Source organism: Chrysochloris asiatica, unplaced genomic scaffold, assembly GCF_000296735.1.
Source record: "Chrysochloris asiatica unplaced genomic scaffold, ChrAsi1.0 scaffold00008, whole genome shotgun sequence".
In the NCBI taxonomy this organism is placed as follows: Eukaryota; Metazoa; Chordata; class Mammalia; order Afrosoricida; family Chrysochloridae; genus Chrysochloris; species Chrysochloris asiatica.
In genome coordinates, this window is record NW_006408526.1 from 11,132,253 (window position 1) to 11,149,594 (window position 17,342).

A 17,342-nucleotide genomic window follows, 5' to 3' on the forward strand; every position below is an offset into this window, starting at 1 on the left:
GTGCCGTGGAGTTGGTTCCGACTCATAGCGACCCTGTACAGGGTTTCCGAGGCTGTAAATCTTTACGGGAGCGGAAAGCCTCATCTTTCTCCCGCAGAACAGGTGGTAGTTTCGAACTGCTGACCGTGAGGTTAGCAGCCCGATTCTCGTGATCACTATGCTACCAGAGCTCCATCTATACATACGTATGTACCCAAACATACGTATGTATATATATATGAGATAGTGATGTTGTTAAGTGCCATCAAGCAATTCTGACTCAGAGTGACCCTGTGTATATGGTTTCCGAGACTGAATCTTTGCAGGAGCAGAGAACCTCGTCTTTCTCCCATGGAGCAGCTGTTGGGTTTGAACTGCTGACTTGTGATTTGCAGTCCAGTGCTTATATATATGCTTATCTGTATGATACATGGAGTGGCACTGTAGGATAAGCAATGAACTGCTTGCTAATCACTATGTTGCCTTTCAGCCGTAGCAGCCACTCATCGGAGATACTATACAGGGTCGCTGAGTTGGAATCTACTTGACGGCACTTAGCAACAACAACAACATATGATAGATATATAAGCTTATAGATATGATAGTGATGTTGTTGTGAAGTGCTGTCGAGTTGGTGCCGACCCATTGTGACCCTGTATAAGGTTTCTGAGGAATGACTGGTGAGCTTGAACTGCTGACCTTGTGGTGCAAGCTGACGTTGCAGTCCACTGCATTAACCCACAATGCCACACCAGGACTCTATGATAGTGATAGCTAACCGCAAATTTGTGAGTTTTCACACTTACCATTATCCTAAGAGATGAATATACTGTTCTTTTCAAGTTATTTAAATGTTTCATTAATAAAGAAACATTTTAGTAAGTAGTCCAATATGTCTTGTAATGCATTTTGGGAATGTGGGAGTCAAGAAATTATAATCATCTCTCCTCAGAGAAAAGAATAGTGCAGTAAATGGATGGTGCATTTATTTTATGACTTATGTTTATCGTTTTTAAATTTTATTTTCAGACTTGGTTAAATGATTTATCCTTAGAGATGAAAGAAACGTTGAAACAGTTGCTGAAGGAATGTGTTACTATTGGAAGAAGTTCTCAAGGTGCAATAGACCCATCACTGTTCCCTTCACAGGTAGTGGGCCTTATATATGGGATATATGAAGGCATGATGTCATGAAAATATTCTTAACCTAAAGGTCAGGAGACTCAGACAATTAGCATCCTTGTTTCCCATGTATCTATAATGTAGTATGTGCATCATGTTCAACTTCTGGGTCTTAATTTCTTGAAGTGTAAAATGTAGGTGTTGAACTTCATGATGGTGAAGTACTAGTCTAAATCCATTTGTTTGCTATAATTCAGATACTTTCAAGCAGGTGTGCTAATCTCTAAGCCACCAAGGCCATTGATCAATGAGGTGGAGAGGGAGGATCAAGCATGGAGGAGTTTCCGAGTTCAGGGTGACTTGTCTTTTGTTGATGGAGATAAACAGGTTCTAAGCACTACCCGTGCACTTTCCACAATAAACTATCTAAAAGATTGGAACTGAGGTCTTAAGTATAGGGACTTCAAGAATTTTGTGAAAAAATGGTGTTAAGGGATAATGAAATTAATTTTTCCTTGAGCATTTTGAAACTCCCTTGTATAATTAAACAACACTAAACTGTAATAGTGGAAGAGAAGCAGAGATCTAGATCACATGGCGGGTTACAGAGTTTTGAGGCAGCTCAGCATTAATAGTAGTTCATGCCTGGAACACTGATCAAACCAAACCAAACCTACTATCATTGAGTTGACTCATAATTTTATATAGAGAGCGGAATAAAACCGCTCCATAGGGTTTCCTAGACTGTAATCTTTATGGAAGCACACTGCCTCAACTTCTTCCTACAGAGTAGCTGAACCACTGAACTTTTAGTCAGTAGTCCAATGCTTATTCCACTGCACCACCAACAGTCATTAGAAACACTACTTGTTGTTGTTGTTGTTAAAGTACTTTCGAGTCAGTTCTGACTCATAGTGTCCCTGTATAGAATTTCTGAGAAGCCACTGGTGAATATGAACCACTGACCTTTTAGTTCAAACCAACCTTGAGTTCAAGTGCTTATCCTATAGCGCCACACCAGGACTCCTGCTGTTGTTTTGCCGCTGAGTTGGTTTTGACCTACAGTCACCCTGTATAGAGTTTCTGAGGAGTTGCTGATGAGTTTGAACCACCGACCTTCCAGTTCAAACCGACATTGCGGTCCAACACATTAACCCACAGCGCCACACCAGGACTCCACACATACTAGATACAAATTTGTTTTATTACTGTTTTGAACTGACCCTATAAGTCATTAGCAACTTTAGTTCTTAGGAGTCGTAGAAGGTAGGCAGTAAGATGTTCTGTTGTTTCTCATAGGACAATCTTCCCAACAGTTTTCAGAATTATTTATTTATTTATCAAAATGAAATACTTTAGGGAAACTAAAGTATTAGAAATTAAATAGAATACCTTGAACTGTTTAGATTCTTAAATCATTCATTCATTCTGCATATTTTACCATTGGGAGTCAAACTCAAGTGTGTTTAACAAATCTTAAATTCTTGGAGAGAAAAGTAATCATCACTGAGTAATTAGTGCTTTGCAGAGTCAGAGTTAACTAGGTTTATTACCTCGGAACATGTTTACTGATGATACTTTACCAGCTTTCAGATAAGCTGTAAGTTGACTTATAAAGGACACAATATAAAACAAAGAAAGAACCAAAAACATCACATCAAGAATTGTATACTAATTTGTCTAGAATAGTGACAGTTGTATAAGATCATATACCAGTAGAAATAGCCTACAGAAAGCGGCCAGATTTCACGCTCAATCAAAAAAAGCTCACCTTTGAGCTTTTGATTAGCCAAGTAAAATGTGAAATATCAAAATTTGAAGATTTCATTATATAGAAAAATGAAGAATATGAGTTTATTAGCACTTAAAACAAAACAAAAAAATTATCTGAAGAATATTTATATAGAGGGATTGAGTAGTGTAGCTGATTTTATGAATATCTGGTATAGGTTATTGTTAAGTGCCGTCAAGTCAGTTCTGACTCACAGCAACCCTATATAGGGTTTCCAAGATTTAAATATTTGTGGGAGCAGAAAGCCTCATCTTTCCATATTTCTCCTGCAGAGGGGCTGACATGGTCAAACTGCAGACCTTGGGGTTCGCAGTCTAGTGCTTATCGTATGGAGTATACCGTTAATTCAGTTATTTAAAGACAGTTTTGTAAGTCTCTGGAACAATATAGAAAAGGCATTTCTTGAGCTAGAGGGAAGGAGCATGTTAAAGTAGAAAGAATTTGTCCAACCTTAGTTCACATACTTCCTTTGCCAATTAATTCTAAGTGACACTTTTTTTAAAAAAAAACCTCATGTGACTAACTAGAACTGTCTCATAGGTTTTTTTTTTTTTTTTAAAGAACCAGTTTATTTAATTTTGTTCTTTTTGTTTAGAATATATACAGTAGAACATACACTATTTAAACTAGCTCTGCATGTACAACAATTCATTGAAATTAGTACATTTTTTTGAGGTGTAGAACCATTCTCATCCTATTTCTAAGTTGTTCTTCCTCTTCTAACAGAAACTTTTTGCCCCTAAGTTTCCTAATTTTTCAAGTTGCAGTTTTGACTTTGATCCCATATAGGTAGATTCAGAAAGAGTGCAGTGTTCAAGGCAGACATTCCTTACTGGCTAAACTGGACTATTGTTTGGTTTTAAGACTTCTTGATATTGTTTTTACATGCTGTTGAATGTGTTCCAACTCATAGCTACCCTGCATGGGGTCCCAAGGCAGTAAATCTTTGTGGGAGCAGAAAGCCTCATCTTTCTCCTGCAGAGCTGCTAGTGAACTCAAACAGCCAACCTGTGGTTCGCAGTTTAGTGCTTATCCTAAGGAGATATTTTTGGGTAAAGGTTTAAGGTTTAAAGATTTTGACAAGTAAGAGAATACAATATGGAAATATATTTACATGTAATATAAAATTGAATATAAAGCATCCATTATATTTCATATTTATAATTTATATCATATATCTTATATGCTGTTGTTGTTGTTAAGTGCTACCGAGTTGGTTCTGACCCACAGTGACCCTGTATAGAGTTTCTGAGGAGCAACTGGTAAGCTTGACCCGCCGACCTTGTACTTCAGATCGACTGTGCAGTCCAGCGCATTAACCCTTAGCAATACACCAGGACTCCATATCTTATATACAATATAAAATATTCTACCATTCTACCTACAGTAGCAAGGTTAAATCATATAATATAAGCAAAGCATCAATACTGACCTTTACATTTCAGGTAATTTATAAAGCTAGTGCCTTTCCAGATGTATCATATCTGTTTGCATCCCACAGAAATTGTGTGGCAGAGTGTTAAAAATATTGAGATTATTGATGTGCATCTGCAATAAAGAAATTCAGTATTATTGACTGAAAAGAAATCCACATATCTGAGTTTTAAGTTTACATGTAGCAACTGAACACTTGGGAGCCCCAAATGGGAGCCCGTCTACCTATGTGTAATAATAGTTGTTGTTGTTGTATAGAGTATAAGAATTCTTGTATATACAGCAAAGCCTTTTCTCAAACAGCAGTTTTGTATTTGCTTTTATGCTTCATCATATATCTGATTAAAGAAACAAATGAGTTTTATACTAGACAGTATGGAATAGGTGACTTTGTCCTCGAAAGAGTTACTAATTGGTATTCACTTCCATACAAGAACTTTAATTTGCCATATGTACAATGTTTAAGGAGTCCTGGTATGGCACTGTGGGTTAATGCGCTGGACTGCAAACTCATCTGAACCTCAAGGTTGGCCGTTCAAACTAACCAGCCGCTCCTCAGAAACCCTATACAGGGTTGCTATGGGTTGGAACCAACTCGATGGCACTAAACAACAACAACAAAGAATGTTTAAAGTTGAAAGATAGTAGCTAATCTTCTATTGTATGTTATAAAATGCATATGTTATATACTTGCAATATAATTGCATGAGCTAGTGTAATGATTAGAGGCATTTGATATCATTCATGAAGAAACTGAAATATATACAGAAGAAACAAATCTGTTCAGTAGTAATTGATCATGGCTTTAGTTTAAAGAAGGATATTGATTTTTCTAGTTCATGAAAGGGCTATGTTACACTGTTTTTTAAAAATTTCAAAGGCAGGAGTTTAAGTTTATAATTTGCTCTATCAGTAATTTAGTTATATTGGTGCTATTACAGAAAGCCTCTCGGGCAGTGTTTTATATAAAGACATCCGTCTTGACCTATACCTACATTCTATTTATGGATATCAGTTTGAAAGATTAAGACAGATCTTTTAATAATTTAAAGGAACTTGTTGATGCAATGGTTAAGTGATCAGCTACTAACCAAAATATCAGCAGTTGGAACCCACCAGCCTCTCAGTGGGAGAAAAGCTGTTTCAGTCTGGTTCCATAGTTTTATTGCCTTGGAAACCCTATGGGACCATCCAGCCCTCCTCTATAGAGTCCCTATGAGCCAAAGTCAGCTTGATGGCAGTGGGTTTATTTAATTTAAGAGAAAACTGGAATCTTTGAATTGTAGACTTCACTAGAATACTGAGAAATAGCTTTGACATATGAGAAGATTGTCCTTTATTAAATAGAATGTATAATACTTTGATTTATTTGCATTCCACTGGTGCAAATGAAGTCATTTATGAAGATTGTCAGGGGCAGAAAATACAAAGGCCTTCAACAACCTTAATGTCTTCTAGAATGAGAAAACAGGGCTATTGGTGAGTGATAAAAGATGATTTCTGAGAGATTGACTTGGGCTTCACCACATACTTTTTCATCTATTCTATGTTGCTGTAGTCATGTTTCAATATACAATTGGAAGTTTGGGAAAAGGTGTCTTGCCTTAAATTAAAATTTAAAAAAGCCTAAATAATTTTTTTTTTTTTTTGATTCAACAGGTATTATGTTTGGCAGAGCAGATTAAATTCACTGAAGATGTAGAAAATGCCATCAAAGATCATAATCTTCATCAGATTGAAACACAATTGGTGAATAAATTGGAGCATTACACTAACATTGATACAAGTTCTGAGGATCCAGGGAATATTGGTATGGAAAAAAGTTCCCTCTTTTATTATTCTATGCTATTTTATCTATTGTGATTTTAGTATATATTTATATATGTATGTGTATATTTTTTGGTAGTTACAATATACATACTTGTAGAATATGTTTTTATATTCTACTTAGAATAAAGTATTTTACCACTCTGTGGATTTTAGAAACCTTACCACTATAGAGATTTCTGTATCCTCTCCTTTTTATATTGTAATTGTCTTTTATATTGAAAACTTCATGAGACATGTTATAATTTTGCTTTAAGCCATCACATGTATTTCAAATAACTTAAGTGGAAGAAAATAATCTATTACCAGATGTTGTTGTCCCTCCTTTCCTCATGGAATCATTTTTTTTCTGTCTGAAGAAAAGTTTAGCATTTTGTTTAAGTAGTTTGTTGGCTATGGATTCTCAGATTTCTCCCATTATAAAATGTCTTTATAATGAATATTTTCAACTTGAAGTATGTTTTCACTGGGTATGTAATTCTCACTTGACAATTCTTTTTTCTTAGCACTTTATAAATGTTTTTCTGCTTCTTTCTGGCTGCCACCCTGCTCTCTGAAGAGAAATCCATAGTCATTTGAGTCGTTATTCTTCTATAAGTGTTGTTTTTTTGCTTGCTTTCAAGAGTTTATCTATTTCTTTAGTTTTCAGTAGTTGAGTATGATATATCTGGGCATAGGTCCCCACCCGTACCCCTGTTTTTTGTGCTGAACTGCAAGGTTGCTTTGGACCACAGGACCGCAAAGTCGTCAGTTCAAGCTCACCAGCTGCTCGTTGGAAACCCTAAACAGGGTTGCTGTGAGTTGGTACCAACTTGATGGCACTCAACAACAACAACAACAACAACAACAGAAGTGCTAGAGCTTCTTGAATTTGTAGATTTATGGTTTGCATCATATTTGGGGAGTTTTCAACCATTATTTCTTCAAGTATATTTTCTGCATTTTTTCTTCCCGCCACATGGAACTCGTTGTGATGTGAATGTTAGACATTTTCAAGTTATCCTGTGCTCAATTTTTTTTTTTTTTTAAATCTCAAAACTGTTTCCTTCTCTGTTTAGCTTGACCAATTTTATTTTATTTTTTGCTGTTTTCAAGCTCACCAACTCTTTCCTCTGTTGTTTCCATTTTGTTGTTGAGGCTATGCAGTTATTGTATTGTTTATATTCTCAAATTTTTATTTGGTTCTCCATATATTTTTTATTTCTTTGCTTTGTCATTCTATTTACTTCATTTGTTTCAAGAGTGTTTACCTTTACTTGGAACACTTTTACAGTAGTACTTTAAATATTTTACAGATAATTCTGTGCTATCTCAGCACTGGCATTTATTCATGTCTTTTCTTAAATAAGTTGACATTTGCTTGGCTCTTCTTATGATAAATAATTTTAGATTGCATTTTGGGTGTTTGGAATATTCTTATGAGACTTTGGATCTTGTGTAAATCCTCTAGCGAGTGATCATGATTTTTGTTTAAGCAGACAATTGATTTGGTTGGGTTCAGGCTGCTACTTATGACCTGTGGATTGTGGTTTCAGTGTCAGTTCTTTTTTCAAAGCCTTTGCAGTGTTATTTACATCTGTCCTGTACGTGTGCCAGTGGCCAGTTCTCAAAGTTTTTGATGTGCTGTTTTAGATTAGATTTATTCATGTGAAGCTTGAGGGTTTGCCCAATAACTCATCAAACAGCTTGTTTTCCAATCTCTTTCCACTCTGTGATCTCCCTTGTATTTCCAGTTCCCTTGGGCTTCCCTTTTTGTCCTTTGGGACTCCCTTCTGCTGCACACTTTCTGTGGCTATGCCGTATTCTGAGCCATTTGAGAGGAAGACAGAGAGAAAGAAAAAATAATAATACAACTGTAGTTTGTCCTATTCTCTTAGGACCACAACTTCTCTGATTTCAGAGAAAGTTTCATGTTCCTCAGTGTTAGACACTTCTGAGTTGCAGCTGCCAGCATTGACACTACCAAGACACCTTTCCTGCTCCTACAACCTGAACTAGAGAACGTCTCCTATTACTCTTTCTGTCTGCACCAATCTGGTTTTCTAGCTTTCAGGCCTGAGATTAACAGAAGTGGGATGTGGGCTTTGAAGGCACATGCACCACTGGCATGATGGTACTTCGAATGCTGGTTTTCGTCCCAATTATCCCGATTCAACAAATAGCAGCTCAGTGAGTGCTGGGATCAGAGCGTGTTGAAGGCACATTACCACTATGGAGTGCTGGTGTGGCAGTGTATGGTAAACACTGGACTGCTAACAGCAAGGCCAGCAGTTCAAACCCACCAACCACTCCTTGGAAACCCTATACAGTGTCAACATGAGTCGGAACCGACCTGACAACACTTAGCAACAACAACATACTGGTACTTCTAATGCTAATTTCTTTCCCAGTTTTTCTGTTCCAACAAATAGTGCAGCTCACGTTTAATACCTGTAGTCAGAGGGAAAGATAGTGTGGAGTGTGCTTAACCTACCTTAATTAGAACTAGATCCCCTCCCCACTGGATTTTGATGTCTCAGTTTTTATACACAAATTCTTATTATTTAGTGGTGAATTTGACATTTATTTATTCTTTTTGTCTATGTTCTTATATGCTGTATTATTCAAATGTATAAAAATTGTTTGAATACATATGATCATAAAGCACATAAGTCACAGGATGAGAGTTTCTCTGTTTCCCTTGTGTACAGAATCTGGCATTCTGGAGCTTAAACTTAAAGCACTAATTCTTGACATTATCCATAATATTGATGTGGTGAAGCAGTTGAATCAAGTTCAAGTTCATACAACTGAAGACTGGGCTTGGAAAAAACAAGTTAGATTCTACATGAAAAGTGATCATACGTGTTATGTTCAAATGGTAGATTCTGAACTTCAGTATACTTATGAGTATCAGGTATGACTATTGTCAGAAGTGTTTTATTGGTTTAGTTAGAAATTATTTATTTTAAGATACTTTTCTATTGCAAGAAAGTATTTTTTATTTTTATTTTCATAGTGACTTTTTAAGAATACTTTGTGTGCATGTGTGTGTTGTGTTCCCTTTTCATATTAATTAAAAACATGTCATGTAAGAAAAAAACATTCTATTTTGAAAAGCATTAAATTTACCAGTGATATATTGAATTCTTTAACATTTTTCTGAGTGGGAATTCATATGGAATTTGAAATAAGATCTCTAAGAGGAATTGAATATAGCCAACTTCAAAAGAAACAAGGCCAAAATGAGAGAAATTATAAATACACCAAAATATTTTTGCTAAATTATTTTAGTTTGTAAAGTAAAGGAAGAACTTTCAAACAGATAATTTAGTTCATGTGGTATGTTCTCAGAAAATCCAGCAGTATCCTCTTTGCTGTTTTGTCCTAATGCATCATCAAAATGTATTTGACAATTTTGTTAATAAGCATATGTTTGGAGAGCTTCCATTTGGTTCTCTAAAAAAGGAAATGTGGTTTGAGGGTCAGATTTGTTTAACCTAAATTAAGGAAAAGTCATACAAACTGTGCCCAAAATTTGGAATCTGTATGTTTTTCCTATACTTTAGTAGAAATTTTGGAATTTAACTTGGCGAGATCAAATAATTTAATAAAGAATTTGAAAAATTAATCATACTTTGAGGTCTCCAAAATTCCTCTGGTTTTCAGAAATCATAGATTCATGGAGGTAACTATATGAGGGCGCTTAAAAAAAAATCATGGAAGAATTCAATTCTCTTTTATTTACATTTTTTTCCACAAGCTTTTTGAAACCCCCTTATATGGATTAAAAAATATGAAACGGAATGATCATTGTATAATACATATTTGGTATTGTCTTAGAAGTATATCTTTGTGTTATTATTATAAACTTGAGGGTAAGGTTGCATAGGCAGTTATTGGAATTTCTGTTAGTACGTTGTACAGTAATAGAAAGATGAATTGACAAAAATTGCTGATATGATAAATATATTGACACAAAGGTAAAAGGAAAAAGAGTAGCTTCTGAAGCTGCTCATGTACACCCAAACACCTCAGGGGATGGGGTTCCTAGGTGTGAAGGTTTAGGGTCATGGTTTCATAGGACATACCAATTAATTTGTCTAATAATGTATATAGTACTTTTGTTATCCCTCCTAGTCATTGCATAGTGCCTGGGGTCCTAAAAGCTTGCAAGTGACCATCCAAAGTACAACAATTAGTCTCTGTGTTCACCTGAAGCAACACAGGAAGAGAGACGGTCAGGAATAGGAGAAGAATATGGCATGTGTGTTAGTTGCTTCCATGACAAACTGTCTCCTTTGTCATGAGACCAGAAGAATTGGATGGTGCCTGAATACCGTTGGTGAACATTTTGATCAAAGAGTCCATAGAAGAATCCTGATAAAAAGGGGGGAAATACAGCACAGAATTCACAATTCCATGAGCTTTTTGCTGTTTAGAACCATGGGGGTAGATGAACCATTGAAACTATTGCTCTGAGATAACATTTAAGCCTTAAACCAAAAATATCCCCTGAAGGCTTCTTAAAACCAAACAATAGTTTAGCTTAAAAAAGTCTACCTGTGTTTTATCCTCTTGTTAGAATTATCCATATGGGATCACATTGACAGTGGCAACTTTAAAGATTAGATAGGAACCTTAGAGGGGATGTGAGTTTGTGGTAATGAAGGAGGAACAACTCAGAAAAGAAGGGGAGCAGAATTAATCTGTGTCACTAAATTGCACATCCAGAAGCTATTGAACTGGTGTATGTTTTACTGTGGACATTGGAAACAACAACAACAAAATTAAATAAAATTTAGGGGAAAAAATTGAAAGAAGTATTTGGAAAACCCAACAATGTTTTCATTGAGGATAAGTTTAAATTTGGTTTGTCTTTTAGAATGTTTCTTTTATTACAAAAATATTTTGGCTAGTTTTCGTTGTCAAAACTTTAACCTACTTATTGCAGGTTGAGTTTTTACTAGAATCTTTCTATATATAAATATATATTAACTAGAATGTGAACATTCTGATTTTGTGTTTTCTTGTGCAGGGTAATGCTCCCAAGCTGGTTTATACTCCATTGACAGACAAGTGCTACTTAACGCTCACTCAAGCCATGAAGATGGGGCTAGGAGGAAATCCATATGGACCAGCAGGGACTGGAAAAACTGAATCAGTAAAGGCCTTAGGTGGACTTCTTGGAAGACAAGTTTTAGTGTTTAATTGTGATGAGGTATTAATATTTACCAAAACATACAATAGCATGTCAATCATCTATCTGGTTTAATTTCATGAATTTATATATGAAATAGTTCATTTTTAAATCATTTTACTTTCACATTACTTGCAGATAGCATTTGTGTGTTTTTTTAATGTTATATTGTGAATTATATGATAGTTTACATGAGAGAACTTTAGTTTTACATTCATTCCACTGTATATCGTTTCATTGCCATGGTTCCAATCCCCTCCATGCATAATCAACCGACCAAAGGGTATACTCTGTAAACCTGCCCCCCACACTCAGCATTTGTTTTAATTGTAAGTAAAATGAAGAGAGATGGCACATAGTAGAAATATGGTAGTCACCACATGTTTCTAAGGAGAACAATTGCAAAGGGATAATTTTAAATACGGACTGAAGGCTTATGTTACATTGTAAAATTTTATTTATAATAAAGAAAATGTTGAGTAGAACAGGAAAATCCTTAAATTCCTTCAATATTATAATTTGGGGAACATTCTGTATAAAATTTATATTTCTATTTAAAAAATGAACTGAAACATTCTTATTTTTGTTTTCAATATATATTTCTTAGTACACAGCATTTGCTTTCTGCATTGAAAACGCCCTCAGCCTTGAAAGAGTACCTATTTAATCCCAAGTTAAAAAATAATGAAAGAAGCGCAAACTGGGTGACATGATTTGCTTGACTTTAGGATTAAATGACATAAGTATCAAATGATTATTAGAGATTTTCTTATTTAATGAATACTCTTTTTATTGTTATTTTGAAGGGCATTGATGTGAAGTCAATGGGGCGGATATTTGTTGGCTTGGTGAAGTGTGGGGCCTGGGGTTGTTTTGATGAATTCAATAGACTGGAAGAATCTGTACTATCTGCTGTATCCATGCAAATCCAGACAATCCAGGATGCTTTGAAGAATCATAGAGCTGTGTGTGAATTACTTGGCAAAGAGGTACAGAATTCAACTATTAAATATGTTATAAATTTAAAGAATTAAAATATTTTATGAAACTTGGCATTACTCATATTCAGGCAATGTTCTGTCATCTTTTGGCACCCTTATTGCTACTGTTAGACCTTTTTGTCTATAAAGTGTCTCTGAGATTTCTTATTCCCATTGCATAATTCATTTTCATGTTTTCAATATTGAATATTTCAGTTATAATAATATTTATTAGTATTTATTGAGCACTCACTCACTCTATGCCAGCACTGTGCTAAGTATGTTAGCACATTATCTCATTTAAAATTTAACAAAACCTTTGAGGCAGATACTAATTTTTTTCTGTCTCTCACTTTATGGATGAGGAAACCAAGGCTTGATAAATTAAAAGTAGCATAGATGGGAATTGAGTTCAGGTGTGTCTAATTCTGAAGCTATTGTTTCAAATCACTGTTTTGTGTAAATGTTTAAGCAGGAAGCATTTAGCATTCCCTTCCTCCTCACTCTTCCCCACAGGAAATTAAATTCATGCTACTAGTGCTGGACACACTAAAAGTCATTAGAAGTGTGAACATTTTCCATTATCTGTAATAATAACATGTTCACAACGCACATTTTCTGGGAATAGGCAGAGAAAGTTCATACTTATTTTTAATTGTAAACATGTTATTTATACGTATACGCTTATACTTTGCCTTTACAAAGAAAAGAGAAGCTATTATTTAAGACTTATCTCTTTGCCATCAAATTTACCTTATTTTGTCTCTCTTCCTTTTTTCCTCTTAAAAAAGAAAGTTTTCCTTTCACCTAACCAGTGCTAGCCGTTCTTTCTGTGCTTTGTTTGCCTGCTTCCTAGGAGCCTTCTTTTAGCTATTCCTTTTATAGCGTCAGCCTTCCTTACCTAGATCTCATCAGCCTTTAAACATAATTACATCTTTTTCATCTTAATAATTATTAGCACATACACGAGCCTTTCTTTGATCCATTTCTCTTTCAACTATTGCTTTCTTTTCTTTACAGCCAGATTTCTTGGTTTTTCTATTCTAGGTGTTTCTTCTTCTTAATTACCCATTCATTATTTGCATACATCCTAATTTAACTTTTTAGCCTTACTGTTTGGCTGGAAATGCTCCTATGAGGTATTTTCATGATATTCTGCTTTTTCCTGTTGTAGAATCTGTCTGTGATAGCCTCTGTATTATTCAGTAGACCATAAACTCTAAGTCATGAGTCATAACTGACTACAGTTTATAGTTGTCTTCCAAGTACTTAGTAAAGAATCTTTTAGTAAATATGGTTACATATTGAATGAATAGACATGAAAACTAATTGCTATCTCTTAAACTTTCATCCTCAAAAAAGCAATTATAGAAATGCTCTATAAAGTGTTTTTTTAAGGAACTAATTCTATTTTGGGTAAGAAAATGATTAGAATATTGGAAGTTACTGTTCACTAAAGTGTAGATTTATTTGTAGAAACATGTCATAATGAGATTTTTCTTAACAATATTTTACATTTATAGTTTCAAATATTTAATAAATATTTTCAATTAATATTTCAGATTGAAATGAATTCTAATTCTGGAATTTTTATCACTATGAATCCTGCTGGAAAAGGCTATGGAGGAAGACAAAAACTGCCTGATAATCTTAAGCAGCTTTTCAGGCCAGTAGCCATGTCTCGTCCAGACAATGAGCTTATTGCAGAAGTTATTCTCTATTCGGAAGGCTTTAAAGATGCTAAAGTATTGGGCAGAAAATTGGTAGCTATTTTCAATCTATCTAGGTGAGTTTTCCTGTTTTAAATATTTATATATATTTTTGGTTTTAGTGATTGATAATTGTTATTAGTTATCATTTTTTATTTCCACCCAGCTTACCTGTTTGATTTTTCGTAGTGGAACATATTATATTTAAGATGTTGACATTACAGAGTTTAGTTTCAACAATAAAAAACATATCTGGTTCACAATTATTCTTACTTACTATTCATTAGATCTTGCCTTTCTTCCTTAAAATATTTATACAGGAATATGTCAGATAAATAATCTTCATTGAACTAATTTTCCAGCTGACCACTCAGGAATTAATGTTCTTTGAATGGGACCTTCTACAAACTATGTCTTATTTTTAGTAATAGAGTATGATTTTTAACTTCTTTGGGCAACCTAGAATTTTGCTTCATATAACTTAAGAGATAGAGGGAAGTAGCCAATGCCTGAGATTGAGAGAGCTAGAGGAAATTAATTATAGAGTCTTTAGAATGAAGGTAATAGTAATGCCATTAGTATCTTTGTTAAGATAATTAGCTAATTCGAATATGTAAGGTTCATCATGAAACTTGTGTTCTGTCTGTCTTCAACAGCTTACTTGAGTGATCATTCTGTATGATTGACTCTCATGTCTAAATTAATGGAATATCAGTACTCATTTCTATGAATCAGTAGTTAAAGTCTGCATTTCTTTGGATATGATGATAAGATTTTCTTAGAGTTACTTTATTCTTAAGATTTTCATGTCTTAATTCAGGGAACTTTTGACACCTCAGCAACATTATGATTGGGGTTTAAGAGCATTGAAGACAGTTCTGAGAGGAAGTGGAAATCTTCTTAGACAGCTGAAGAAAAATGGTGCTAAACAGAATGGTATGATTGATGATTCCAAATATGATAACATATTTAAAAAGTTTTGAATTTTGGAATAGATTTATATTTTCAGACAAATCACAAGTATGATATAGAATGTTCCCATATTCTCTACCTCTGCCTTCACCCATCAATAGTATCTTACGAACTACTGAACTATAATTGATACATTGTATTTCAACTAATGTGAAGACTTTGTTCAGATTTCCATAGTTTTTGACTTTCTAATGTGTATTGACTATTAAGTAACTGTAATATGTAGAAGAATAGTTTAGTCTAATTTTCAGATGTTACTGTGTATGAGGGTCAGTCACCTAGAGACTTGTTAAGACATAGGTTGGACCCAGCCCCAAAGTGTCAAGTTCACTAGATCTGAAGTGGAGTTCAAGAATTTTATTGCCTGGTCTTAAAACAAGTGTAGAAATCTTTGAAACATGTAGAACTTTACACCAAAATTTTCTCTTTTAGTGAGCTAGTATGCCAAATGAAATTTTCGTTTTTTTTTGTTTTATTTTTATATTTTAAGATTTGAAAAATTTTTAAATATACTTTTGGCATAGTTTTAGATATACAGTAAAGTTGCAAAGGTAGTACAGAATATTCCAATATATCCTTTACCTCATTTTCCTTATTGTGTTATTGTCAAAACCAGCAAGCTGACACTGGTGCATCTTTATTTATTCAACTCTAGACATTATTCGGAGTTCACCTCTTTCCATTCATATCCTCTTTCTGTTTCAGGACTCAGTCTAAGGTAGCACACTGAATTTTGTCATCATATCTTCGCAGTCTTTTCTGGCCTATGACAGCTTCTGAGCCTTTCTTTATTTCCCTTCCCTTGGCAGTCTTGATTGGCCAGGTGCCATGTACAGTGTCCCCCATTCTGGTTTTCCACTTATTTTTCTCATGATTAAATTGAGCTGTGAGTATTTAGAAAGACTGCTAGAGAAGTGAAATGCTCTTCTCATAATATTGTGTCAGTGTAACCACATGGCAACACTGGTTTTGTTAACTTTATCACTTCTCTCCACTATAAAGTTACCTTTTTTAAAACTCTTTTTTAAATTAAGTTGCTAAATCTACTCAACCCACAAAAGAGACTACTTTCGGTCGAAGACCTGGTGTGGCGCTGTAGGGTAAGCACTGAAGTGCAAGGTTGTTTTGAATCATGAGGAAACTATACAGAGTGCTTTGAGTCGGAGTCGAATCTAAAACACCTAAGTACAACAGCAAACTTCAGGTCTGTTGTTATGGTGGTATATGCCAGGGTACATATAGATAGTTTGTGAAATTCTCAAATTATGTGGCACTTTAGGATAAGCATTGGACTATTAACCAAAAGGTTGGTGGTTCAAACCTACCAACTGCTTCTCAGAAACCCTATTACAGAGTCACTGAGTTGGAACCAACTGGATGGTACTTAGCAAAAACAACAATAAATAAAGATGGTTGATGATCTCAGTTGAAATAAATTCTGATTGGGCCCAGCCTCTTCATATATATTAAACATAGAGATATGAAGCAATTGAAGGAAAAATACCAGACTCAAAACAGCTTCTTTGACTGTATTATATATATTATCAATCATCACCTAGTGTCCTTGAGAATAAGAGAGTCTGACAATGATCTCGGTTTAAAGTTTGCATTTGTTTAAAATGAGTTTTTGAGTTAGTTTTAAATAAGACTGATCAAAGATTATTGATCAGTTTGCTCGGTTTTAATCTTAGGACTTAAAATGTTTGAGAAGCAATATTGGTATACCATCAGCCCCCGAATATGAATGTGTTTTTCTCATAAGTGTCTTTAAGTCAAATTTATAGGTAAGTCAGAACAAGTGCCTGTGGCTCTTGTTTAGCATTATTTTAGTACAAGAACATGTATGAAGCATTTTCAGTGATTTAAAAACTGCAGATACACAGCAAATTGTTGTTCTTCCTTAAAAATGTTTATATTGGAACACTCCAGATAAATAATCCTGATTGAACTAATTTACCTGTTGACAACTCAGAAACCACTGTTCAATGATTGGGACCTTGTGCAATCTGTATTTTATTTTGAGTAATAAAGGTTGATTTTAAATTTCTTTGGATAACTTCTGTTCCCTATAATTTAAGAGATGGGGGAAGTAGCCAATGGCAGAGATTAAGAGCAAGATGAGTTGCTTACAGACTTTAGGGTGAAGGTAATTGTGATGAAGAATTTGTTGTGAGTAAGATCTGTATCAGGAATGCTGATGGTATAGTGGTTTACACTTAGGCTACCAACAGCAGGGTCAGTAGTTTGACTCCACCATTCACTCTGTGGGAGAAAGATGAGGCTTTCTGCTCCTGTAGAAATTTACAGCCTTGGAAACCCTACTCAGGTTTGCTATGAGTCAGAACCAA

At 34.6% G+C, this 17,342-nt stretch overlaps 1 protein-coding gene across 2 annotated transcripts in view; it reads left to right on the forward strand.

Annotated features, from left to right (window-relative positions):
- Positions 1-17,342, forward strand: part of DYNC2H1 (dynein, cytoplasmic 2, heavy chain 1) — a 369,106-nt gene that overhangs the window by 74,949 nt on the left and 276,815 nt on the right. For both annotated transcript variants that reach the window (XM_006833779.1, XM_006833780.1), the window contains exons 30-36: positions 1,009-1,128; positions 5,987-6,137; positions 8,845-9,050; positions 11,172-11,354; positions 12,140-12,322; positions 13,876-14,099; positions 14,843-14,958. In XM_006833779.1, coding sequence (XP_006833842.1) covers positions 1,009-1,128; positions 5,987-6,137; positions 8,845-9,050; positions 11,172-11,354; positions 12,140-12,322; positions 13,876-14,099; positions 14,843-14,958 — 1,183 coding nt within the window. The remainder of the gene's footprint in view (positions 1-1,008; positions 1,129-5,986; positions 6,138-8,844; positions 9,051-11,171; positions 11,355-12,139; positions 12,323-13,875; positions 14,100-14,842; positions 14,959-17,342) is intronic.